Here is a 26,086-nt window from a genome sequence, read left to right on the forward strand (position 1 = left end):
CCTGTAATTTGTTTTCATAATGTTTAAGGAAGTGAAAGCACCAAATCCATCAGTTTATACTACAATTGATGGACTGTCAAGAAATAATTTCGATGATGCCAACCATTAGAGTTTACTTACCTTATATTTTAAGTGGAATTCTATTTTTCTGTTTTTCAAATAGATGTTGTTGCTGCTAATGGTAAACATTTTGAAGCTAGGAATGCTAGAGAAAAGAACTAGGTGACTATGAAGGTAATAAACTTTTATGCTCATGTCACAACCTAAAATTTCAAAATTTAAAAGTATAGTTCCCCTCTATTTCTATGTTTAATAATTCTCAAGAAAATTTAATACTATTTAAGTATTTAAACAAATGAACACCAAGCGTTCGTTTCAGTCTCATTCATTGATATGGTGAATTTTGTATCTTGATCATATAAAGATTTCACCTGAGGAAGGAGATGATAAATGAGAACAACATATAGGCCAATTGATATTATATTTAATATTGACAGAATCGTTTGAATGTTGTACCCTTTTACATATAGAAACATTTTATAGGATTCGATATAACTAATTTAATGGCACAATTCAGACACAGTAATATCACTGTTATATCAGACTGTGTGATCATGCCGTAAATTACAACATCACATCTATATAAACATTTATTTTCATATAACTAGTAATATGTTGAATAATTTTCAGTTCAAAATCAAGAAGAAAGTCAGACGAGCAATCTCATTGAGGATGTGGCTGGAAGGAATCCCCAATGAAAGAGCATCTGACCTGAAAAATCTCATCATCGTTAAATTTGTTCTCAAAAGGGAATTGAAAGTTTTTCAAATATCATTTTAGAATGTCTAGTTTCAGGTGATTCTCTCAAATTGTTTGTCACATTATGGGAGAAATCGAACTGAGAAATGATTTTTCGAGCATTTCACTCGCAACTTGCAACAAATTTGCGATGAACAAGATTTTTCAAATATAATTTTCCGAAGATGTTCCCCAGAATTTTCCATTCAGTCAAAGGATCCTTGATAAAATAATACTATATCCCATAAGGGAGGTTTTATCAAAAATAAACAACCATTTCTGTTCGAAAATCAGTGCTAAATCAAGTATTTGATAACTCGGTCCAAGCAATAACTGAAGGAACATAGTTTTACGAATTCATCGATATCATATCCTAGAATGAAGCCTTGGGTCGATTGACGAAGAAATTTTTCAGAGAACATAGAGATTTGAGAAATAAAAACGAATAGGAGAACTAGTTACGGACTAGTCAAGAACTAGTAAGTTGAGTTGTTCTTGTCTCTATTCACTCTGAAAATTTTCATCGAAAGATTTTAATCCGTTGAAGGGAAGATTCTCAATGAGGCTTCTTATTTGCCCCATTTCTGGAATATGCCCATCCTCTGGCACCTACAGTTGGAGCCCCACAGGTTGCAGCGGCAAGAACTGTTGTAACAGCAGTCGTTGGGTCTGTGGTCACAGTTTCCCCCTCTCCTGATGCAGGCCCGTCTGAAAAGGTAAATTAAGGAAGAACGTCTGGAAACAAATTAGAAATACTTTGTAAACCACGATGGGTTTTTCAAATTTGGCCTATTCTAACACGTAACACACAGCTTCTACGATTGCGTTGTCTTCAGTGTTACGCAGGATCCACCAAAATGTAAATTTTCGGAAAATTGATATCGATAAGCTATGATAATCTCCGATTAATCCCACAAATGATAAAATTCGAATATAAGTATAACTGATTTTGTGTTTAAGGATGTGTGGCAACTAGGATTTTCATAGCTTGTAGTCAACGAGATTCTCTCAATTTTTCGATGTGGTTACAAAACATTTCCAATAGTCATGTTTCAGCAGACGTTCAATGGAAGAAGTTCATTCGAATTCATGCAGGAAAAAAATTAATTAAGATCAACTTATCTTAAAAAGTTAAAAAATGGAAAAGAATATGAAACTGAATAACTAAAGAAGATATTGAAAAAGGAAAAAGCGCAGACGTAAAATCAGGAACTTTTCCGTGCTTGTTCGAATTCCATCTTAGTATTCATTCTGAAGATATACTTTGTTGTTTATTATTATTCATTTTCTCTTTTAAATATGATGAATATTTATAGGTTCTTTTCTCGAATAATACAGTTACATTTATGTGCAATCGGACAGACAAAATCCAATTTGAATTCTTAACCAGTGTGTCAAACCCAGTCGTTTGCGACTACCCTCGGCTCAAAATTGAAAATTTCGGAAATTTGGGAAAAATTGTTTCCTTGGAACAAGCTCGCAAAAATATAAAATGAAACAATTGTGCAGCCATGGAAATAATATCTTCGAAGGAAGGGATATAAGTATTTATGTGTACGAATATACAGCGTGTTTCATAATAACGTCTTGATATTCTAGGATGATTCAAGAGAAAAAAGTTTCAATGTATAGAGGACTACTTTCTTCCTGAGATGAAAAAATACTCTGCCAATAGCATTAAATATCCGAAAGAGTTCAAATTCTTATGAATTACATGCAGATACCCATACGAAATTTCACTAGAATTGGACCAGCATAGTCATGAGTCCTAATCCAGAAAGTGACAGATAAGATAAGATAATATTTACTTAATTGAATAAAATTGAAAAGGGAAGAAATACTTAATTAGCTGAAACACACCGTATATCCGAATATTGAGAAAATAGTAAAACATGAAGCATAAAATAAGATGTTCAATTATAAGAGATGTAATCTGTATCGAAAAGCTAAAAATGCATGCACAGGAACAAGAAGAAGCATAGTTAGTAAGCAATCAAAACGTAATAAACTTGAACTCACTTTTGTGCCGTGCGTAGTAAATGATCAATGGCGTTGTCGGAGTACTCGTCTTCCGGTGGATAATTTTCATCTGAAATTCAAAAATAAACATTGAAGGTAAATGCCAGGTACACTTAAGATTAGCCAGAAATTAACTGTAGAAGAAAGTTGTGAAAATGGGACAAGGAACATAAGGAGAAAATGTCGATTTGCATACCTATGTTAGTTATTTCTGCTGTTCCCATCATCAGATGATGGATACATCATATAAAGGGTGTTTTTTTTAGAGCTATAGAACTTTAAATTGCAATAAAACAACGATGGATTATTCGATTGACATGAATTTTATTTATCCGCAAGATAATCTTGTGGCATTACATTTTAAATATGATTTCTGGCATATGACCGCCACGGTTGTCTCGGATATAGTCCAATCTGGACGTCCAATTTTCGATGACTTTTCCCAACATTTGTGGCCGTATATCGGCAATAACACGGCGAATGTTGCCTTCCAAATGGTCAAGGGTTTGTGGCTTATCCGCATAGACCAATGACTTTACAAAGCCCCACAGAAAGTAGTCTTCTTCTTCTTCTTCTTTCTTCCAAATAGGCTTGTGCCTGTTCCTCATCGTAACTCGCCCTATGCAGGTAGATTGTCGCTCCAGCGCTTTCTAGGCCGCCCAATCCTTCGTCTTCCTGACGGTGATCTGTCTCTGGCCACCTTCACCATTCGGTCCTCCGTCATCCGAGTAATATGATCATTCCACTCGATTTTTCTGCCCAGCACCCACTCATTAATATTCTGGATTCGGCAAGCTCTTCTGATATCTTCGCTCCTTTCCCTGTCCCGTAAAGTTTTTCCGGCTATTCTTTTTACTATTCTCATCTCCGTCGCTTCCATAATTTGTTGTGTTTTAGATGTTTCAGGTCTTGTCTCTGCTGCATATGTGAGTATAGGCCTAATTGCAGTCTTATAGATACGTACTTTAGTTTCCGTTCTCAAATATATGTTTTTGAATATGGTGTCATCTAGTTGTGCGGCCGTTCTTGATGCTTTGATAGCTTGCCCTCTCACTTCACATTCTAAGTCGCCAAAGCTCGAAATTTCGATGCCCAAATAACGGAATTTCATCTCTTGGTGGATTATGTTGTCATCCACTGCCATTTTACATCGTAGGGGTGTTTTTGATGTGATCATGCAGAAAGTAGTCTAGCGGTGTTAAATGGCAATATCTTGGAGGCCAATTCACAGGTCCAAAACGTGAAATTAGGCGGTCACCAAACGTGTCTTTCAATAAATCGATTGTGGCACGAGCTGTGTGACATGTTGCGCCGTCTTGTTGGAACCAAAGCTCCTGGACATCATGGTTGTTCAATTCAGGAATGAAAAAGTTAGTAATCATGGCTCTATACCGATCACCATTGACTGTAACGTTCTGGCCATCATCGTTTTTGAAGAAGTACGGACCAATGATTCCACAAGCCCATAAAGCGCACCAAACAGTCAGTTTTTCTGGATGTAACGTTGTTTCGACATACACTTGAGGATTAGCTTCACTCCAAATGCGGCAGTTTTGTTTGTTGCATAGCCATTCAACCAGAAGTGCGCTTCATCGCTAAACAAAATTCGATTATGAAAATCGGGAACAACGGCAATCTCATTTTGGGCCAAATTGAACTATTTGCAAGCGTTGTTCAGGCGTGAGTCTATTCATGATGAATTGCCAAACCAAACTGAGAATAACTCACTTGTAAGCTGTTAAATCGGTCTCCATCTTGAACAGTTGTGCCAACGTAAAGTTATATTCCTCGAAAAAAACACCCTATACATATATTCCATCATCAATATCAAGACAACAATTATTGCATACCTACATAAATAAAGAGGAATTTGTGGCTTGGTTATAATTGAGAAATAGTGGCCTTTGAAATGGAAATCAGGAAGGAAAAGGAGAAAAACCTCTAGGCGGTTCGCAGAAAAACCCAAATAGAAAAGTGTTTATTGAATTTCGCGCTTTCCTTCGCGTCAATTACTCTGCTTTGCGCGTTATTATGGTGATAACCGTTTTCCAGTAAAATTGATGATTTTTCCTCATTTATTTCAAATTTTAACCTCTCTGGAATTTCACAGTGTTAAAAAAAATGCGCCGTGTCACAAATCAATGATAATAATGGCAAAATTGCATGAACTGGGCTTCGAATTGCTTCTGCATCCACCGTATTCGTCAGATCTGGCCCTCAGCGACTTTTTCCAGTTCTCAGACCTCAAAAGAATGGTCACTGGAAAGAAATTTTGCGCCAATGAAGAAGTAATCGCCGAAACTGAGGCCTATTTCGAAACGAAAAACAAATCGTACTACAAAAATGGTATCGAAAAGTTGGAAGATCGCTATAATCGCTGTATCGCCCTTGAAGGCAACTATGTTGAATAATAAGACCGAATTTTGCCAAAACAATTTGTTTTACTATGGTAAACCGGGGACTTTTCAATTGGCCTGTTATGTTATCGTAAGTAATTGCACAAGAGCATCAAAATTACGGATAATTTTGCATGACAGCGTGTTGTCTTAAAAACTACAATTCATTTTCATTTTTGGAGAAAAATGAAATGCAGTTTTTCAAAGAAAACACGCTGGAATGCGAAATTATCCGGTCATTTTGATGCACGAGTGTAATTCGGGGGAATATTTCCCGAATAAACTGTTATATCACTTGTCAAACTGATGTAGAATGGAATTGCCATAAATTCGAACTGTGTAAGATGCATAGAAACTATGCATCTATGAACAGAACAATTATCGCAGTGCCATTTCGCTTCCTACAATGCAATTATCGTAGGTAATTGCACAAGTGCATCAAAATTACCGATAATTTTGCATGACAGCGTGTTGTCATAAAAACTGCATGAGTTCATTTTCATTTCTGGAGAAAGAGCCCGACACCGAAGGTGGAGGGTTCTTTCTCCAAAAATGAAAATGACCGAATGCAGTTTTTCAAAGAAAACACGCTGGAATGCGAAATTATCCGGTCATTTTGATGCACGAGTGTAATTCGGGGGAATATTTCCCGAATAAACTGTTACATCACTTGTCAAACTGATGTAGAATGGAATTGCCATAGATTCGATCTGTGTAAGATGCATAGAAACTATGCATCTATGAACAGAACAATTATCGCAGTGCAGTTTCGCTTCCTACAATGCAATTATCGCTGTAATTTTCGATAATTGTTCTCCATATACATAGAATTTTTGACAGGAGGGAAATATTCGCTGTTATTTTCGATAATCGTTCTCCATATACATAGAATTTTTGACAGGACGGAAATATTCGAAATAATTTTTCAACATTCATTCCATGAAATTCAGTCAAAATGCTAAGGTATGATCCCAGGTGTTGCAGTATCATTATTACAAATGGAGGGCAATGGAATACTAACATGTGATCAGATTCAAAATAAGAAGATCTATATTTTATAGTAACCGCTGAGGAAAACATAGACCTGATTCTATGCGTATTATAGATATAACAGTTCTGACAACATTTTTCCATTATCTACTTAAGAAACAAAATTGGCTTAGTCTCTACTTTGCGCTTTTCCGAAGGGAGCTAAAAAATTTCAGTTTCAACGTTGAGCCCTTTCAGTATTATGTTTAATGAAGGGAAAAGAAAATAATAATTTATGCGGTCGAAGCATGAATTAATGGCTTAATAAAATAGGGCTGCGAACCTGAATCTCATTTAGCCTTCACAATAATTAATTTTCCATAAGCTCGAGGGAAAATAAATGGAAAACGTTTTATTGTGTTCAGAGGTAATCTCTCCAATTAATGGAGCCTGATGAAAGCTTTGTTTCTGAATATTAAAAGGTTCAAACGCCAAGATTGATAAGGTGACGCTGTACTTGTTGTATCTTAATTAATGTTCTTGCCAGGCTGTTTTCTGAATAAAAAACTAATACTGAAGGATGAATGAGTAATTTTCATATTCCTCAATCGGTAATTAAAAGGTTTAAGGAAGTGAAATACTAAAATTCAATTATTGACTCAACTAGGTCAAAACAGATATAAAGGGTGTTTTTTTTTTAGAGCTATAGAACTTTAAATTGCAATAAAAGAACGATGGATTATTCGATTGACATGAATTTTATTTATCCGCAAAATAATCTTGTGGCATTACATTTTAAATATGATTTCTGGCATTATGACTGCCACGGCTGCCTCGGCTATAGTCCAATCTGGACGTCCAATTTTCGATGACATTTTCCAACATTTGTGGCCGTATATCGGCAATAACACGGCGAATGTTGTCTTCCAAATTGTCAAGGGTTTGTGGCTTATCCGCATACACCAATCACTTTACATAGCCCCACAGAAAGTAGTCTAGCGGTGTTAAATCACAAGATCTTGGAGGCCAATTCACAGGTCCAAAACGTGAAATTAGGCGGTCACCAAACGTGTCTTTCAATAAATCGATTGTGGCACGAGCTGTGTGACATGTTGCGCCATCTTGTTGGAACCACAGCTCCTGGACACCATGTTTGTTCAATTCAGGAATGAAAAAGTTAGTAATCATGGCTCTATACCGATCACCATTGACTGTAACATTCTGGCCATCATCGTTTTTGAAGAAGTACGAACCAATGATTCCACCAGGCCATAAAGCGCACCAAACAGTCAGTTTTTCTGGATGTAACGGTGTTTCGACATACACTTGAGGATTAGCTTCACTCCAAATGCGGCAGTTTTGTTTGTTGACGTAGCCATTCAACCAGAAGTGCGCTTCATCGCTAAACAAAATTCGCTTATGAAAATCGGGATACGTATTCCGCACAGAACCATTATTTTCGAAATGAAATTGCACTATTTGCAAGCATTGTTCAGGCGTGAGTATATTCATGATGAATTGCCAAACCAAACTGAGAATAAATCACTTGACAGCTGTTAAATCGGTCGCCATGTGAACAGTAATGCCAACTTAAAGTTATATACCTCGAAAAAAAACACCCTTTACTTTATTGAATGAAGTTGTTATATGATTGCAAGACTAACTAGGATATTGCTGTAGGAAAATATCACTAAGGTAAATCAAATCCCAGGCGCAACTAACAGTTTATTTGTTAATATATTAGCTGTAGTAGAAAGAAATTCATTATTATTCTAATAGGAGGCTTTATTTATCTGTATCTCGAGTTGTATAGATCCGACCGGGTTCCATTAGTAATAATAATAATAATAATAATAAAATGGTTTATTCTGTAAGCTACAGGGTATAAACATATAGTCACAGAGGCGTGAGCCTGTACGTGACTAGATGGTCCTAACAATATGACATTTCGAACTACATAAACTTCTCTGACCGTTTTGTGATTACGTAACCCAGTTTAGTTTGAGCGCGCTTGAAAGATGGACACTAGCAAAGAGAAAATTCGCAATATGTTACAATTTTTTTTCGATAATGGCGAAAATGCAAGCAAGGAGGGAGAAAATGTACATAGTGTTTATGATCTTGATACTATAACAGCCAATCCTGCGCAATTTCGGTTTACTCCACTCTGTTCCGGTTACTTTGATGTCAAAAATGGACCACGTACTGAAAGGCCAATTGTCGAAAATATCAATAAAATCACAGGCAATGTTAAGTCTTAACGTCCTGTAAGCACTGTTTCTATTGCCTAAATGCTAAAAATTATCAAAAGTTTAGTCTCCCTACAAAGTACTGTTTTATTTCAAAACATTCGAAAAAAAAACCCACAAAAAAATCGTTACAAAAGAGGTAAAACCCTAAATTTGTGAAATTTTATAATCACACTCGTAAAGCACTACCTTTCGACGAAAGTTGAAATTATTGTAATATTCCTAACTACTAACTAATCATTCAGGCAACACCGCACATTATTTTTGTCCCTCCTGCTTTAAGAAAATATTGACAGATCACAAGAATGTCACGTGGAGGGGTTCCCTCTTGACCCAACTACATTCCTATTATCAAATTTGAATCAAACCTGTAGAACTTTCTCTGAGTTCAAACCTCAATAAAAGGAAAATCCAAGAAGAACAGCTTTCCTTGAAAGGCATACGGCTAGGGGTCTAATATTAGATTTTCTCCTGAAGGCTGATCCCTACCAAACTATAAATGCTTTTTCTAAAGCTACCTATACACTATACACGTATAGGGCCGTTGAGGTGGATTTCACCGCATGAGTAAATTGGATTGGATTTGAACTTTGGACCGTTTTCTAACGATCCTATTCATAGGAAGTGAGAATTTCCTTCATCGATAGACATTTCATGAGTAACTGCATCTGTAGTATTTTTATTTTCCCCCTCTTCTGATTCCTCAACGGGATTCTCGTCTTATATTTTCTTAGATGGCTACAAAAAACTGAAATGTACCTTTACAGGGTGTTCCATTTTTTTTTTTTTTGGAGGACATATTTTGATATATATTTGAGGCTTGAACGATCAACCCCCTCAAAGGGGGTGCTTCAACCCTTCAAAATTGAATAGGGTATACAACAGTGTAAAAAAAAAACGTAAACTTAAAGTAATTCCACTGTTCTACATTGGACAGATTGTTTGCGAAGATTTTCTTTAATATCATGGAATTATTTTATGAGTATCCGTTGAATTCAATCGGTTCTTGAAAATTCATTCAGACGAAAAAAATGTGTGCTCTACTTTCTAAATATTTTCCATTCAGGATGCTTTGTTTGAGATAAAATATTTGTAATATGGAAAATTTATTTTCTCTTCCAGTCTACCGTCATCCTTCGCTATGGAACTCATGCATATGCAAAACTCAGTGAGTTGGAATTTTACTGAAAAATGAACGCATTTTCATTTTGTTTGTGCCAACAATTCACGTACTTATACTTGAACATGGATATACAAAATGTAGGACAACTTTTGCAGAGGATTGAGATGAAGCCTTCTCGATGGCGACCAAAAACGTCGGATCATTATGACAAATGCACATAAAGGAGAAAAATTGAAAATTATCATTTGTGACTCTCAACGTATTTTATCGAGCAACGCAGAAGACGCCTAAAGGAGGCTGTCACTGACAATCAAAAAAGTTCACAAAACAATTTGAATGACCGTAAAGTGAAGTTTATTGAGATAGCAGACATTGTGAAGATATCATCTGAACGTGTACATCATATAATTCAGTAATCTTTTTACATGATAAAGATGCGTGCGAAATGGGTGCCGCGTGAGCTCACAATCGATCAAAAGCAACAACGTGTTAATGATTCTGAGCAGTGTTTGAAGCTGTTCAAGTGAAATAAATCTGAATTTTTGCGTCGATATGTGGCAATGGATGAAACATGGCTCCATCATTTCACTTCGGAGTCCAATCGACAGTCGGCTGAGTGGATTGCACACGATGAACCGAATCCAAAGCGAGGAAAACCACAACAGTCAGCTGGCAAGGTTATGGCATTACTATTCTGAGATGCGCAAGGTATAATATTCATTGATTACCTCCAAAAAGGCCAGACCATGAACAGCGATAACCATATAGCGTTATTGGATCGTTTGAAGGATGAAATCGTGAAAAGAGGCCCCATTTGAAGAAAAAAAAGGTGCAATTTCATCAAGACATGAATTGGGCATCAAATTGCTTCTGCATCCACCGTATTCGCCAGATCTGGTCCCTAACGACTTTTTCCTGTCCTCAGACCTCAAAAAAATGCTCGCTTGAAAGAAATTTAGCGCCAATGAAGAAGTAATCGCCGAAACTGAGGCCTATGTTGAAGCGAAAGACCAATCGTACAACAAAATTGGTATCGAAAAGTTGGAAGATCGCTATAATCACTGTACAGTGCATCCCATTTTGGGTGAGACAGCCAGGTTTCTCGCTCGTTATTTAAGATAGAGCCTTGCGGTTTTCATGTTCCTGTCCTACTTTTTCGTGAAACTCAAGTTGGTCTAATCAGATTTTGCATAACTGTTTCCGTTCAAGAGATACAGGGTGATTTTGGAAATTGATACTTTTCGGACCCCTCCTTTATCTCCGAAGTTATTAGAAATAATGCTGAGGTAAAAACTACGTCTGAATCAGAATTCTGCGTAGAATCCAGTGACGTACTCAAATTTTTTGTTCGGGTTATGGTTTTGAAGATTCAACACAAACCTACATTTTTTTTAATGGAACACCCTATATATCATTACTTCGTTGAATTCGTTATTTTTTTCCCTTCAAAATAATGTATGATACTATGTAGGTAGGATGTTCAGAAATGTCAAAAAAACACTAAAACATCAAATAATGATGATTTTTTTGTTAATGGGCAATGGATTTCCCATATAAAAAAAGAATCAATTGGATAATTTTCATTTGTGATTTCTATTTATAGTAGAGTAAGCAAACAAAGATAAATAAATAATACAAAAATTCATAAACATTGCATAATATCTTACAGATTCAACTGTTGCTGTCCATTTTCCCTAATACATATAATATACTACAGTAAAAGACACAACAGTCCTGATGAACTTCGTGCATCAACAGAGGAAGTTTTCCAGGATTTACAAAACCGCCCTTTTATAATATTAAATGCACTCAGGCGTATTGAAGAGTTTTGTCAATTATGTATTAGGGTAAAGTGGACAGCAATTTGAATAGTTTAATCTGCAAGATATTATGCAATGTTTATGAATTTTTGTATTATTTATTTGTTGCTATTAGGTAGGTACGTTTTGTTTTTTATGTTAGTGATGAGTGTATTATCTTTGTTTGCTTACTCTTCTATAAATAAAAATCACAAATGAAAATTATCCAAATGATTCTTTTTTTATATGGGAAATTCATGGCCCATTTACAAAAAATCATCATTATTTGATGTTTTAGTGTTTTTTTAACATTTCTGAACATCATACCTACATCATTTTGAAGGGAAAAAAAATAACGAATTCAACGAAGTAATGATATATAGGGTGTTCCATTAAAAAAAATGTAGGTTTGTGTTGAATCTTCAAAACCATTACCCGAACAAAAAATTTGAGTACGCCACTAGATTCTACGCAGAATTCTGATTCAGACGTAGTTTTTACCTCAGCATTATTTCTAATAACTTCGGAGATAAAGGAGGGGTCCGAAAAGTATCAATTTCCAAAATCGCCCTGTAACTCTTGAACGGAAACAGTTGTGCAGAATCTGATTAGACCAACTTGGGTTTCACGAAAAAGTAGGACAGGAACGTGAAAATCGCAAGGCTCTATCTTAAATAACGAGCGAGAAACCTGGCTGTCTCACCCAAAATGGGATGCACTGTACACTCTAGAAGGTTACTATTTTGAATAATGAAATTGATTCTTGCCAAAAAAAATGTGTTTTACTTTGGTATACCGGGGGACTTTTCAATTGGCCTGTTACCTACATATAAACTATAAATATTAGTCCTTTTCTGTAGTCATTTTAATGTCGAAGAATCAACTCTGTGTTATTTGACGGAATTGTTCCTTACTCGATGGTAATTCATTATAAAATGAAACGAATGAATTTATTCTCTCCAAGTTTTTTTTAATTCATTTGAACGTATCTATCCTACTTTTGTTTGCATGTACTTCCATGGTCTCTTTATCGTTCTGCAACATCCAGGACTATAAACACGCACACAATACCTCCTTCGGATATTATTCTTCATCAACATCCTTTTTTTATTTCCACAATGGAAAATTTCGAATAATAAATCCTCATAAATTGTGTCAAACCACCAACACCATCACGTCGAGATCGATACTATCTCCTTTTTCCGCTTCAAACACAAAGGCAGTATTTCTTATTCTCAGTGCAAAAGATGTTGCCCTGATGGGTGATATAAATTCAAAAATGACAACGAAATGACAGCGTGTCAAGAGAAAATTCCGTTCGGTTAGGCGTTATCTTGTTCATTTTCAGGGCAGTTCTCGAGGGAAATTTCCGTGAAGAAAATCTATTCGAGGTGAAATATATAGCGCTCTTACTGATAACGAGTCGAGTGTGTTTTCTCGTGTTTCTTAGGGAAGAGAAGAATTTCGTTTGAATTAGCAGCTATTCATTTGGATCTGAATACATCATGAATCGTGTGATTTAGTGATCCATCACCAGCTTAACGTCACTTGATTTGATTGGTATATGAACAACTTCTGTTCGAATATTTGAAGGATTCAGTCCTTACTCCATGAAAATTAGTTATTAAATTTATCTACTCCTATTGAATTAGATATTCATTATTCAACTGCTTTTCAGCAATTAATATTATCTATTAACAAACATCGTGAGTTATAATAACTCACTACTATAACTCACTATAATATATCGGAAAACTTGGATCTGTGCTTCTATACTTCTCTGCTTCTATTCGATTGGCCGAAAGGGAACATTCCATTATTGTTATTGAGGGGAGGAATGTCCGAGGGAATGTCACTTTAATAATATAAAATAAAACGAATTTACTTCCACAAATATTTCAGTGTTCACAACAACTATGAAGTATAGATAGTAAAAAAAAAATCCATCATTTTTACATGAAAAACAAGACTTTAATTACCATACTTGGAATAATCCGATTTGGGTAAAATATCCACCGTTTTGTTCGATGAATTGTTGCCGTTTTGAAGGTAATATCATTATGTCTCTATCATAAAAACCCTCGTCCCTATTGGTAAATAATTGAGACAGCCTTTTCACCAGCAAAATTGTTCACCATGGACAGGAAGAACATCCTAACCAAGCTCTTGGAGCTTCTGGCTGGTAACTATCGATGTATATGTCCTGGCGTTTTTCTGATGGAACACAATTACTCTCCTATTGGCCAAAGCTGGCCGCTTATGAAAGATTACTCCCTTCAGACGGCCCAATTGTTGACAGAACAGTTCCGAGTTAACAGTTGTGCCGTAGGAGTGCAGCTCATGGGAGATAATTCCCTGCCAATCCCACCAAACACACAGCAAAACTTTCCTGACTGTCAGTCCTAGCTTAGCTACCGTATATGCTGGCTCAACGCGTTTCGACCACGACTGTTTTCGCTTGACGTTGTCGTGAGTGATCCACTTTTCATCACCAATCACCAACCGCTTCAAAATTGGGTCGATTTTGTTGAGATTCAGCAGCAATTCGCAGATGGTTTTTTGCGTTAGCTCGTGTGGTACCCATACATCGAGTTTCTTCTTGAGACCAACCTAATTCAAATAGTTCCAAACGGGTTTTGTGCAATCTTTAGCTCTTGGGCAATCGAAATAATGCTTACAGGACGGTTGAACTCGACAATGTCCGTGTATCTATTGACATTTTCGATAATTGCCCCTCCAGTGGGTGGTGCATTTTTGACATCGAAATTAACGGAGCAGAATCGACGGAACCAAAATTCCGCATAATTGGGTGTTACAGTAACAGGACCATAAACACGTTTTACATTTCCAGGCGACTGGCTTACATTTCCATGTTTATCGAAGAAAAACTGTATTTTGCTAGCTAGTGTCAATTATACGCGGGCTAAAACTAAACTGAGTCAATTAATCACAAAACTGTCAAAAAAGTTTTTGTAGTACGTTATCTCATATTTCCAACGTCATCTAGTGAAACGTGATCGGACATATACAACGCGTGGTACAGATAACTGAGCCTTCTATTGTAAAAATAATAGATTTCTTTTTACTACACGTTATATTTATCAAAGACTATGGTTGAATTCGAAATGTAACCTGAAAAGACACTATGTGAGCTAAACAATTGTTGTAAATATCAAAATGTATCAAAATATGCAGTGGCATAGAGATCCATCCCGTGGCCTCAAAGAAAATGGTCTTACGGTGTTAAATAACAATATCTTGGTGGTCAATTGTGATTTTTTTCGAAAAATAACAACGTTATTGTATCGTTCCACTTTTAGTGATGGCGTAGTTTTTTCTTGAAAAATGAAAGCTTCGAAAGTGCCAGCTGCCAAGATAGCAGGCTATTCAAAGTAAAACTTCTTGTTGGAAAATTCTCTACTAGGGTTGGTATATATGGAGAAATGGCATTTTCTTGAATTGAGGTCCTGATGTAGGAAATAAGAAAAGGAAATTCGTTGAATGGAATCAGATAGAGGCATTAGTAGAGCAATGAATGTGAGCCCCATCGTTTCTGGAGTGCTTATGACTTCCATACAGGCAGGAAACCCAAACCTCAATTTCCACGTGAAAATCTCAATATCTACATAATCTGGGTATCACACGAGGAAATTGAAAATACGGTTCACAATAACTACGTTTCACCCCACATAACCTTATATGAGAAAAGTTTTACATGGATAAATAAGAAAATTGAACAACATTATTTTTATTTCAAATCAATACCATGTCGATCAGATATTTGTATGTGTAGAGCATCAATTCAAACAATAGTTATTTGTTTTACCAAGCAGCAAAGTAGTAGATTGATTATCGCGTCTAGGAATTCAGCCAAGGGAGTCAATTTACTTTGCTGCCAAGTTTAACATATAATTTTTTCTTCGATTGTTTATAATGATACACGTAGGATATTGTATTCGCAAATTATTATAATTTCCACAATCTTTTTATTTTTCCTGTGGTGATAAATTGAAACGAATTTTGATAGAAATTGCAATTGTTGAAACGGTTGGTTGCTATGGAAATGTATATGTCCATAATAATAATAGTTTGACAACTTATGAAATATCTGACGGATTTTTGTAAAAATATCGGAGATATTTATATTATGGACAATGATAGCGACTTAGAAGTACTTAATCTTCCAGAAATAAAGGGGGTGGCAAAAATATTGATTTTTCGAAAATGTCGGATATTTTATTCGCATTTAGAATAATCACTTTGCTGCCTAGGCAGGAAAAATAACAGTACATTTGTGTCCACAAAATTAATATTTGCTGTCAATCGGACAAAAAATTATTTTCATCATTCTTTGTGCTCTGTTTTTTAGAGGCCCTAATGTGTCAGTAAACAACGGATTTTGTAAACAATCGATTAATTGGGACAAAATTATGCCGACACAAAATATCAAGAGTGGTCTTAAGTGGTGTCACCCTACTTTTCTTGCTCATCAATCACAATCCAGAAATCTGAAAGCAATTGGACAAGGACTGATCGACAAGCTTGCGTTGGTCTAGGAAGATAACGTTTCAGGACAAACACACAATTTCTGTCGGCTTATACTTTGTAGGCGATGAAGTGAAAACTTTAGTATCGCAACATCAAAAGTCAATGATGAAATGGAGTGTATAACTTCTCGCAACAAGCATCGAAGGAAGAAATTTCGCTTAAAAATTACGTAGCATATACGATTTCCGTATAAAATCATAATGCTCTTACTTTATAACCCAATAAAAGTTGCAATGCTGCGCTATAGGAAATCATATACAGGGTGTTAGTGAATATGTGCGACAAACTTCAGGTGGTGATTCTGCATGAAAAAATAATTGCAGTTTGTTATGCGTTTAATTATTTACTGCAAACGATCTGCAGGTATTTTGAGAAACGGGATTTCAGAGTTTTTCTTGAAAAGTTATTATTTATACTGGGTGCACAATAGTGCACGATCGGTCGATAATTTTTGTTAATTTTGGGCTGAGGGAATGATTCAAATTTTGACAGAATCGACAGCGCATAAGCTGGAATTATTTTCGACTCGACAGGCCTTATATCATACTCATAATCTCCTTGAAATTTTGATTTCGAAAGTAAAAAAAAATCAGGGCATGTCATTTGAAAAAATGCAGTGTCTTTCGGATCATCTGTAAATCGACAAGCAAAACAATACAAAACGACTAAAACAATGATCTAATTGAATGTATTGTGCTTCCAACTTCGTGACTTTCCAGCTTTTTTTACAGATCTAGCCTCCAGTGATCAATGGCTTTTTGCAGATCTCAAAGTAAGAAATGAATGCCGAGTTTGCAGTCTATTTCGAATGCAAAGACGAAACTTTCTACAAAATGTTATTGAAGAGTTAGAGAAACGTTGGAGTATAGATATTACTCTTAAAGGTGACTTTGTTGACGAAATGTCAGCTGGGCCCGTGACCTATTGTGTAAAAGTAATCACGCGTGCTCTGATTTTCATCTTTTCAATACCCTAATTATAAAGAAAACTTTTCAATTGAGTCTATGTCGGGAATTCTGAGTATGATTCCTTTGATAATCCATCCCAGCGTGGCAGCTTGTGTGACAATTTGTTTGTAGAAAGACTCACATAGAGCTGAAACCCCAGAAAACCTCATTCATCCCGCTGAGCGGCAAAAACGTGACAAAAACACAGGGACATTGTTTTCCGTACAAATATCCCTTCTGTGTTCGGAAGCCGAACACAAATGAGAATTTTCTCTAGATATGTTGACAAAGAAGGGATAAAGGAGTGTACTCATATCAAACTCTCAAGAGATCTATCAAAAAAGTGAAGAGAGACATATCAAAGGATTTCCGGGGAATATTGTTGAGCTGCTTGGAGTTCAGAGCAAAAATACTGGTCCTTTATCGCCGAAAATTCAAAAGAATTCCTTAAAAACTATGTTTTAAGGTGTCTCTCATGTCAAAATTGGAAGGTATAATACATTTCAAACGTATACTATTGTCTTTGAAAAAAAAATGTATAAGGTGTTCTACTAGATGTAGCATATAATAGTGTTAGGACAATTTTGAACAGTGATTCAGGTCCTTCAAAATGTCCCGCATTCGACTTGAAAGAATTTACTGTTTTATTCATGAAACATCCTCTATTTTTTTCTATTCCTTTATATTTAAATCGAAATATGAAATCATAACTTTTTCATCAGATTCCATAATTTCATTAAAAATCATGAACCCATATGGTGACATGATTCTTCCATTAAAAGGAATCAAAAACGTGAAGATCTGAATTAGTATCCTCTACGAATTGATTATAGCAGTATCTGCAGTATTTTTTTGTAACGAGCAAGTTCACAAATTTCAAGTTATAATAGGCACTCATTTTAATGAAGGGGATACAGTATGCTTTCCATCCCTGTGATTAATTATACACATTAGGAACATAAGAAAGTAGTAATTCCAAGTGCCACAGCTTCATCAATCAGTCTTTAAAACCGAGTTGCTACATAATGTTATATTCATTACGAATGCCCAGTTTCATTTTGTGGGATCTGTTCTAGATTTATGAGATTAACATCTCACTGTCAGGGATTTCAAGACAGAATCCCTCTCCTCTAACGAACACATTTTTGTTTGGAAAGAGTCTTTTAATTTCGATTGTTCCCTTTCAAAAAAATACATATTTCATGTTCATTCAATTCTGAAAAACCAATTAACGTATTTTTACCCCTGGCAACAAGTTTTTCCTATATGGTATTCATACCCCTTTTCATATTCTTCTATATCAATCCAAAATCAATTGTTGAATTCGATTTGAATGATATATGTTGATGAACAACTCCAGAATTGTTAAATGTACTAATGTACATGGTCTTTATAAATGATGGTAACATCGTAATGGGCTCATAAACATTTTCAATATATCTAATCATTGCAGGTTTGGAAATAGAAAGTTCGCAGAATATGAATAAGAATTGATGATATATAATAGATTTCAGAATTTTAATTCATATAATAGTGGCCAATTTTGGTGAAAATCTTTGAAAAACATCTCAAGAGCTCATTACGATGAAATGGTAATTTTAAAAGACGCCAAATATTTTACTGTAGTCTTTCTTCTACCGAAATAACGCAGCTAACATCAAAACTTCTGAGAAGATGGAAAGGAGTGTCAATAAAATTTTCCTCATTTCTTCAATAGTTTTGAAATTTGTAGTATGCGATGATATTTCAAATTCGAATTGCAGGACTTCTCATGGAACAGTATTATCAATTATTCCATGAAACTCACTACAATAACATTTTTCAAAGTTATCTACAAAATTCTGCGTATCCACCATTTTGCAACATTGTTCGATCGACATACTTACAGAATTGATTTTGAAAACGGGTTCATCATCATTGAATCAAACTTTATATTTTAAGAATATTTCTGAATCATTGTGACGAAATGATACAACAATCGGTACAAAGAACCATCGCTCAAAAATAATAAAGAAAAAAATAAAGTGCAGTGTTTTTTATTTCTGTTTAAATCTTTCAACAGGTGTATTGATTCTGAAGGATGTCATTCTAAGCTGTGAATTTTTGACATTTGACAAGTTAAAAATGAATGATACATGCTTCAACAACACATTGCTCAAATTCACTACAAAAATGGTGAAAATGTTGCAAGCGCAATTCAAACACCTGAAGCACTTTTGGGCCTTTATGTGAGACGTTCTGGACCAGCAATAGTGCAACTGGTGAATAATTTGAGCTGTTTGTACAAGTAAGTGAAAAATCGTAACTGTGTCATCACTCAAGTTTAACTAAGAATATTGCTGCTGTAGCTCGTGGTGTTGATGACATCTCAGGTTTGTCGATTACTCGTCAATCTTGGGCATTCAACAAACGACATCACATCCTATTATTGATGAAGACTCATATCTTAAGACAGATTTTTAAGAGCTCAAGCCGGTCGATCACGAGCAAGGTCGTATCTTTGCTGATTGAGTCCTTGAAATGCATCAAAATGTTCCGACTTTTCATCCACAAATCATCTTCAGTAATGGATTCCATTTTTACCATGAATGATAAGCAGAATAGTTGCATTTGAGGTTCGGAAAATCTTAGAATTATTGTTAAATAGCCTCTCCCTCCTCAAAGTGTTTAGTGCGCATTCTGGGCTAGTGATTGGACCTTACTAATTCGAGATACAAAAAGTATCTGGATCTTTGTAAAATATGCTATAGCTCCTCACTAGATTCCTCACAGGCCATTGCCGCCTTAGTTAACACCTCATGAGAATGAGTCTAACTGAAAATGACGAGTGTAGATTCTGTGAGGAGGCATTCCGGATCACCTAGTAACGGAATGCCTTGCCATCGCTAACCAACGCAAAACCTGCTTTGGACACGAAACTTGTTGAAGTGAGGAATTAGCCTCCTTGAAGCCATCCCAGATAAGGAAGTTCATTAGAACACTGGAACAGGAAGGCGAGCTGTAAATTATGGAGAGAATAGCTCTGATGGGGGCATAATCTAATATCAAAATGAAACCTTTCATTGGAAAAACTTACACAACTTCAAGAAATTAATGAAAGACGGAAGGAAATGAAATTATCGAAGTAGACGAAGACTGATTACTATTTTATAGCACGTAATATGACTCAATTCCTTCTGTCTACCTCTGAAGAGGTTGAAAGGAACGGAACGTGGATAAATCGAAAAGTCCATCTCGCAAAATGACCAACAAATCTTCTCTCTATATCTAATCAAGACATTCGCTTGAGTTGGTCTCCAATTCATCCGCACTGCTGCTCTTTCCTTCATAAACTCCAGATATTTGCTACAGGAGTTCAATAAATGAGCCCAATTAGTTTCGAGATGGAATTCTCTGGGTACTGTTCCTCGTTACCGATAAATATCATCGTTGAATTTGATACAGGGCGAATCGATAAGAACAGCTGGATAACAGGGCAGCTTATTCTGGGGAATGAGTTCGACTCTTCGACTCCAGCGAGTTCATTAATTTAGCTGTGTGCAACGTGGTGCGAACAGTGGCGGATTGAAACACCAGGGAGTCCAAGACGCTAATCAAATTTAGGAGCCCTCGATTAAGATCACGGGCTTATGAAATACGTTCTTCACAATCGGTTCGAAGGCAAGGATAAAGTGAGAAATACTGTTGGTGTACAACTTTGCTTCTGCCGTTTTGCAATAGATGGCTGTAGCTGTAAGTAGTAGTCGAAATAAATAGATCGTAGATATTATACAATAAGCTTAGGTTCACATAACGCCATCGAAGTATTAGTCGATTTGTGTCTGCATCATAAAGTTATTCTCGATTGAACTTGTCAGCTTACGAGCTGAATTATCGTCATTTGCGGAAGGTTTTAATTTTTTGCTTCAAAAGGTAAGTGGCGACTCATACTTTTTAGTATTATGCTTGGGAATACATAAAATATCATAAATACCTATAGTGAGGCTGCTATCAGTGAAAGAACGTGCCGAGAGTGGTTTCAACGCTTCAAGAACAGTGACGAAGATCAACATGGCGGTGAAAAAGATGCAGTTTGTTTGCTTGTGAACAGCTACTTGCTAGGCAAATATGGATGGAGTTACAGCATGACAATGATCGACCCCATGTTGCGAAAGTGGTCAAGACATTCTTGGAAAAGTTGAAATGGGAAGTCTTTCCCCACCCGCCGTATTCTCCAGACGTTGCTCCCTCGGACTATCACTTGTTTCGATCAATGGCATTCGGCCTGGCTGATCAATACTTTCAGTCTTATAAAGAAGTGAAAAATTCGATCGATTAATGGATCGCTTCAAAAGATGATCAGTTTTTCAAAGCAGGATTTGTACACTGCCCGAAAAATGGGAGAAACTAGTGGCCAGCGATGGACAATACTTTGAATCATAAATGTATATCAAATTATTAATAATAAAGCCTCGAATTTTGGAAAAAGTTGTACGTTTATGTTTCAAAGTCAACTCAAAATATGTCGAAAATATAATGATATCCAATTGAAGGGTTTTCTACTAAAAGCTTTCATTCTGAAAAAGTTTATGTCAAATAGACTTTTTCGGAGAATACCATAATTTTGGTTCGGTTCTCACAGCAAGCCTGAAAAGAAACGAAATATATTTGTATTGGAGAGACAATGACAATATAGAAATAGACGCTTACGATGAATACATCTATTTAGGTCCAAAAATAACAGCAGATGGAAGAACACAAAACAACCATAAGACATTTAAACTCGATACGATACTATGGTCCAAAAGTATCAGCTGATAAAAAAAACACCTTCCTCACTATCCTCAGTGTTTGTGAGCATCACATATGACAGTCAACAAATAGCATTGAAAAAAGACTGCTAGATCTTGAAATGAAAAAGAGTATCGCAAATGGATAAGGAGAAATAAAAGAATAAGGGAACTAATAAACATTAATAGAGGATACTCGACAAAAACAGAAAATGTCAGATCAAAGAATTCCCAAAAGCTCTAACTGCCAGCCGAGATGGTTCTTCACGACCACCCAAATGTGCTGTAGTTTTGCTGTAGCTGCAATATTTTCACCATTTTTGCAGTGAATTTTAACAATTTCATTGCGTTAATGACGTAGTTTTTACTCATCAAATTTCAAAAGATGACAGCATTGAAAGTGACAGCGACCCAGACCAAGTACTATTTAAAATGAAACTTCTTATTGGACAACCCTTTATAATAATACAAAAATTGTTCTTGTGAATTACTTTTATGATTACATTGAAAAACTTATCACTTGTGTCGACTCATTTGGATTTGATAACATTTCATTCATATTCACTGCATTCATGGATTAATTTTATGCTGTTTGCTGAAAGAACTAGATTGATGATGCGATTTCAAGCTAGTAGCACTCTTGTCTGTATTACTGTATTTATTTATCCCTAAATGGGTTTGTTAAATTTTCTTCCGGCATCCAGATGAGTATACTCCACAAAACGAATTCTCCAATTAGGGGCAAAATCAAAGGCGATTGAGAGAAATCTTTCAACATGTCGATTTTTTGTCATGATTAAAAAAAATCGCAGATTACATTTCGACTGCCTGGAACTGTTGTGTCGTCTACGTCATTAGCGGAATTATAAATAATCTGAGTTGTTTTTCGGTTTGATCTTTTCAATCCGGATTTAGTGCACTGAAGAGATTTTTAGGGACCCCTTTTCTTGCGAATGAGAACAATCGACATAACTCGAATTGGCTGAGCGAGGATTCTGGTTCGATTCAAATTTGACTTGATATTTAAATTACTGTTACGGATATTACTATTGAAATTTTCCTTATGGTTCTGTGCTTATCCCCATCATTTGCGTTTATTAAATCTTGAAAGGAGAGAATTCCTTATCGAGTGTTTGTTTCCCGAACAGAGCGCTTGAACATTTCGTCACGTAGCCTGGAATTTTGATCAGGAAATGACGAATTGATAATTCGATCATATATTTAAGGAATGTTCTCTGTTCACTTCAAAATATTTTGAAAGTGTTCATTTCGAGAATTTCGTAGAATCCTTATTTATGAATTATTCGAAATAAACTGCAAATGTTTGAAGTGAATTGTCTGATATTTGATCTTATACATCTAATATAAATTATCTTCTGAAAGGTTTTCTCATTTTCAGAAGAAGATTATATCATGAATTCTTTGGATTAGCTCTAATTTCTTGATTTCTCAAATACGAATATGAACTTGATTGACATAATCCATACTTTCAACAATTTTATATTCAGTAGTCATCGTTGGATTTTCAATTCATATAAATAATGTTCAAAATAAAATATACTTCTATCCACGGTTTTATCCATTGGATATTCGAAAGTTATTAAAACATTTCAAATTCATTGAAATAATGAATAGAATGAAAATTTGATTTATTCCTTAGAGTAATGAACTTATTGGATTAATATTTCATATAACATATCCGCGCATTCGCCATTTTGTAACATATGGATCTGGTAGTAAATGAAATATCGTTCAGGAGGAATTATACTTCGGAATTTTTCCAACCAACAGACTCATTTCATATAAAGAAAATTTGAATTAATTCACTCCGTAATTTTCAATACTGATAAGAAATACGCAAGATTAGAATATCTTGCTATAAATAGTATTAGGTATTTCCAAAATATTGTTTCAAATTAACACACAGACGCCAACACATATCTCTGTTGGAAACCTTAGAATTATTAGTTAATTCAAAGTTCAGCATTCAGTTGTTTTTCACTGCATGTCACTTTGCAGATTAATTGATTGATTATATTCCAGACATGATTGATTATCGGATACACAGAAAACTAGGAGATCAGTAAGTATAGACCAAGTTCAGAAGAGTGAATAGAATCATTGAAGCAAAATAATAAATGAAATAATGAAACATTGATCGTCATTGAAATAATTTTATGTAAGTAAAGAAAATGTTCAAGCAGAAAGCTACTACTATGGGCTGTAAGAAAAATGGTCCATATGATATTTCTTGAAAAAATTTCATGAATATGAATTTGAACAAGGGTACAAAAGCTTCAGACTTTACGTCGTTGCTTTCTTAATTTGTTTAGATATTGGTTTTAGATATATAATTGCTTTTATATGGAATACTAAATTTTACTACAATGAAAGAAATAAACCATAAAATAAAGTTAGAAAAGCACTGACGGGAAGTCAGGAATTTTTATGAGTTTGTTCATTCAGATATGAATAATTTTAGTGGTAAATGAAATATATGATGGAAAAATAAAAAACCAGTCATTTAGAGTATTTTCAAGAAAAATTATTGAAAAAAAAACGATAAATGACGATCGGATCATGGTAGTGTTTTAGAAAAATTGGTAGTTCCATGATAATGAAAAAATTTTGAAATTTATCATTGAAATAATTAAGATACGATTGAAAAATTTTTAATTTCAAGAGTTCAAGCGATTTTCGCACGGAAACAAAATGATCCTGCATTGAAGAACCAGTCGGATGTCCCAAATTCGTTGTTTAGTGAGGGGATCTCATTATCGCTTTGAGCTAGAAAAAGAGGCTCGATTTTTGAGAGAATTAATTTGGTGAAAACCGCAACCTCATAAAGTCAACTGTTTTCAAGCTATAAGACAAAATGACGTGCAATGAAAAATTCTCATAATTTATTACTGGTGCTCTCAACATGAAACACAAACATTCTACAGGCACTTTTTTCAGGAGAATCCATAAGTGTGAAATTTTTTTTATAACAATTAGTTATAAAGATATAATACTAACTTGTGTTTTTTTGAATGTGAACCATATGAATTTCTGTAACGAATAAAATCGCTTTTTTGTCCATCTCAAAAATATGTGAATGATCTATAAACTTCTTATCAAAGTATAAAAATCATCAAAAGTTTGATTTTCACAATGCAAATCAACCAGGTGTCTATCTTTGATTATATGTGAACTTCAGAAAATTAAAATATTCGGGGGCCACCAAGGCCTCCGGATTCAACAACGTTAGATTTTTCAACATTTCAATATTTTTAAATTTTGTTAAATCCGATGACCTTGGTGGCCACCGAATTTCAATCATTTGAAGGTCACAGATTATCATAGATAGACACCTGGTTGATTTGCAGTGTGAATATCAAACTTTTGATGTTCTTTATAGGTTGCTGAAAAAAATTTCATTTCATCTTATATATTTTTGACAAGGGACAAAAACAGAGAGTTCATTCATTATAGAAATTCATATAGTTTGAAATTAAAGAAACACAAGTTATAACTTCAAAACTAATTGCAATGAAAAGAAATTTTTAACACTAATAGATTCTAGTGAAAAAAGGTCCTGTAGAATGTTCTTGTTTCATGTTGATAGATAGCAACAGTAAAAAAGAACTTTCACGCCATTTTTCACTTTCCTCTTATAACATGAAAACAATTCTTTTCAAAAGGTTGCAGTTTTCACCGAATTAATTCTCTCGGAAATGGAGCCCGAAAATGTGTCTCTCATTTTTTTTCTAGCTCAAAAGGATTCTTAGATTCCCTCATTAGACAAGGAATTTGGGACACCCGATATATAGAAACAGCCAAGAGGGAACAAAGTTGATTACGCTTTTTCTGCTACCAGTTCACCAATAGGGAATTAAAAATCGCTAATGGCTAAAGCCACTAGATTTAAAAAGATTCTCTCGGCTCTTTTTGCGGAACCGCCGAATTTTTCTTTAACAATCATACCATTCGACAATACCCCACTCACCGTAGTCGTAAGGATCAGCACCACTCTCAGGAATCAGCTCAAAGATCGTCAGCACGGACAGAGCCGCGAAGATCAACCAAACAGCTTTCATCCCTCCGCACGTTTATCGGAACTAAAAGTTTGAACTAAAGAGACGAGCTTGCTCTACGAGGAGGAGCGGTTTGTCTCCACTGCTGGAATGCCGTACGTAGAATGGGGCGTACTGCTCTCCTGTTTGTAGTTATAAGTCCAGAGCCTGTCTCTGTCTAAAGGGAAGCACCCCTTCAAGAGCCGGAGGCACATGCGTTTACCCCCCACCGACGAGTCGCCCACAACTTGTGGATTGGGGTGGTGACACGACACTGTATAGGGTTTATTTTTTTGGATCGTCTTTTAATTGATCCAGATGGATATGGGAAGGTCCTGTTGCGTTTCCCTTATTGATATTCTTCATTTGTCTGTACGTATATTCATTCATCCTTTCGTTCATTCAAGTCATTTA

At 35.3% G+C, this 26,086-nt stretch overlaps 1 protein-coding gene across 2 annotated transcripts; it reads right to left on the reverse strand.

The window, feature by feature from the left end:
• Positions 1-464: 464 nt before the first annotated feature.
• On the reverse strand, positions 465-25,820 carry LOC123684641 (toxin Tbo-IT2-like). Of its 2 annotated transcripts, none has more exons than XM_045623963.1 (3): positions 25,606-25,820; positions 2,818-2,887; positions 465-1,533 (listed from the first exon to the last, which is right to left on the reverse strand). In XM_045623963.1, the coding sequence occupies exons 1-3, from the start codon at positions 25,694-25,696 to the stop codon at positions 1,368-1,370; spliced, it is 327 nt and encodes a 108-aa protein (XP_045479919.1). In that variant the 5' UTR covers positions 25,697-25,820; the 3' UTR covers positions 465-1,367. The 2 variants fall into 2 exon arrangements, with proteins under 2 accessions (XP_045479919.1, XP_045479920.1); XM_045623964.1 differs by having other exon boundaries at positions 465-1,506; positions 25,606-25,811.
• Positions 25,821-26,086: the final 266 nt, after the last annotated feature.

Source organism: Harmonia axyridis, chromosome 7 (assembly GCF_914767665.1).
Source record: "Harmonia axyridis chromosome 7, icHarAxyr1.1, whole genome shotgun sequence".
In the NCBI taxonomy this organism is placed as follows: Eukaryota; Metazoa; Arthropoda; class Insecta; order Coleoptera; family Coccinellidae; genus Harmonia; species Harmonia axyridis.

Coding starts and splice junctions, on each gene's coding strand:
- LOC123684641 (XM_045623963.1), bottom strand. CDS start 25,696: ATGAAAGCTGTTTGGTTGATCTTCGCGGCTCTGTCCGTGCTGACGATC. Junction 2,888..25,605: donor TGCTGATCCTTACGACTACG/GTGAGTGGGGTA, acceptor TTTGAATTTCAG/ATGAAAATTATCCACCGGAA. Junction 1,534..2,817: donor TTACTACGCACGGCACAAAA/GTGAGTTCAAGT, acceptor ATTTGTTTCCAG/ACGTTCTTCCTTAATTTACC.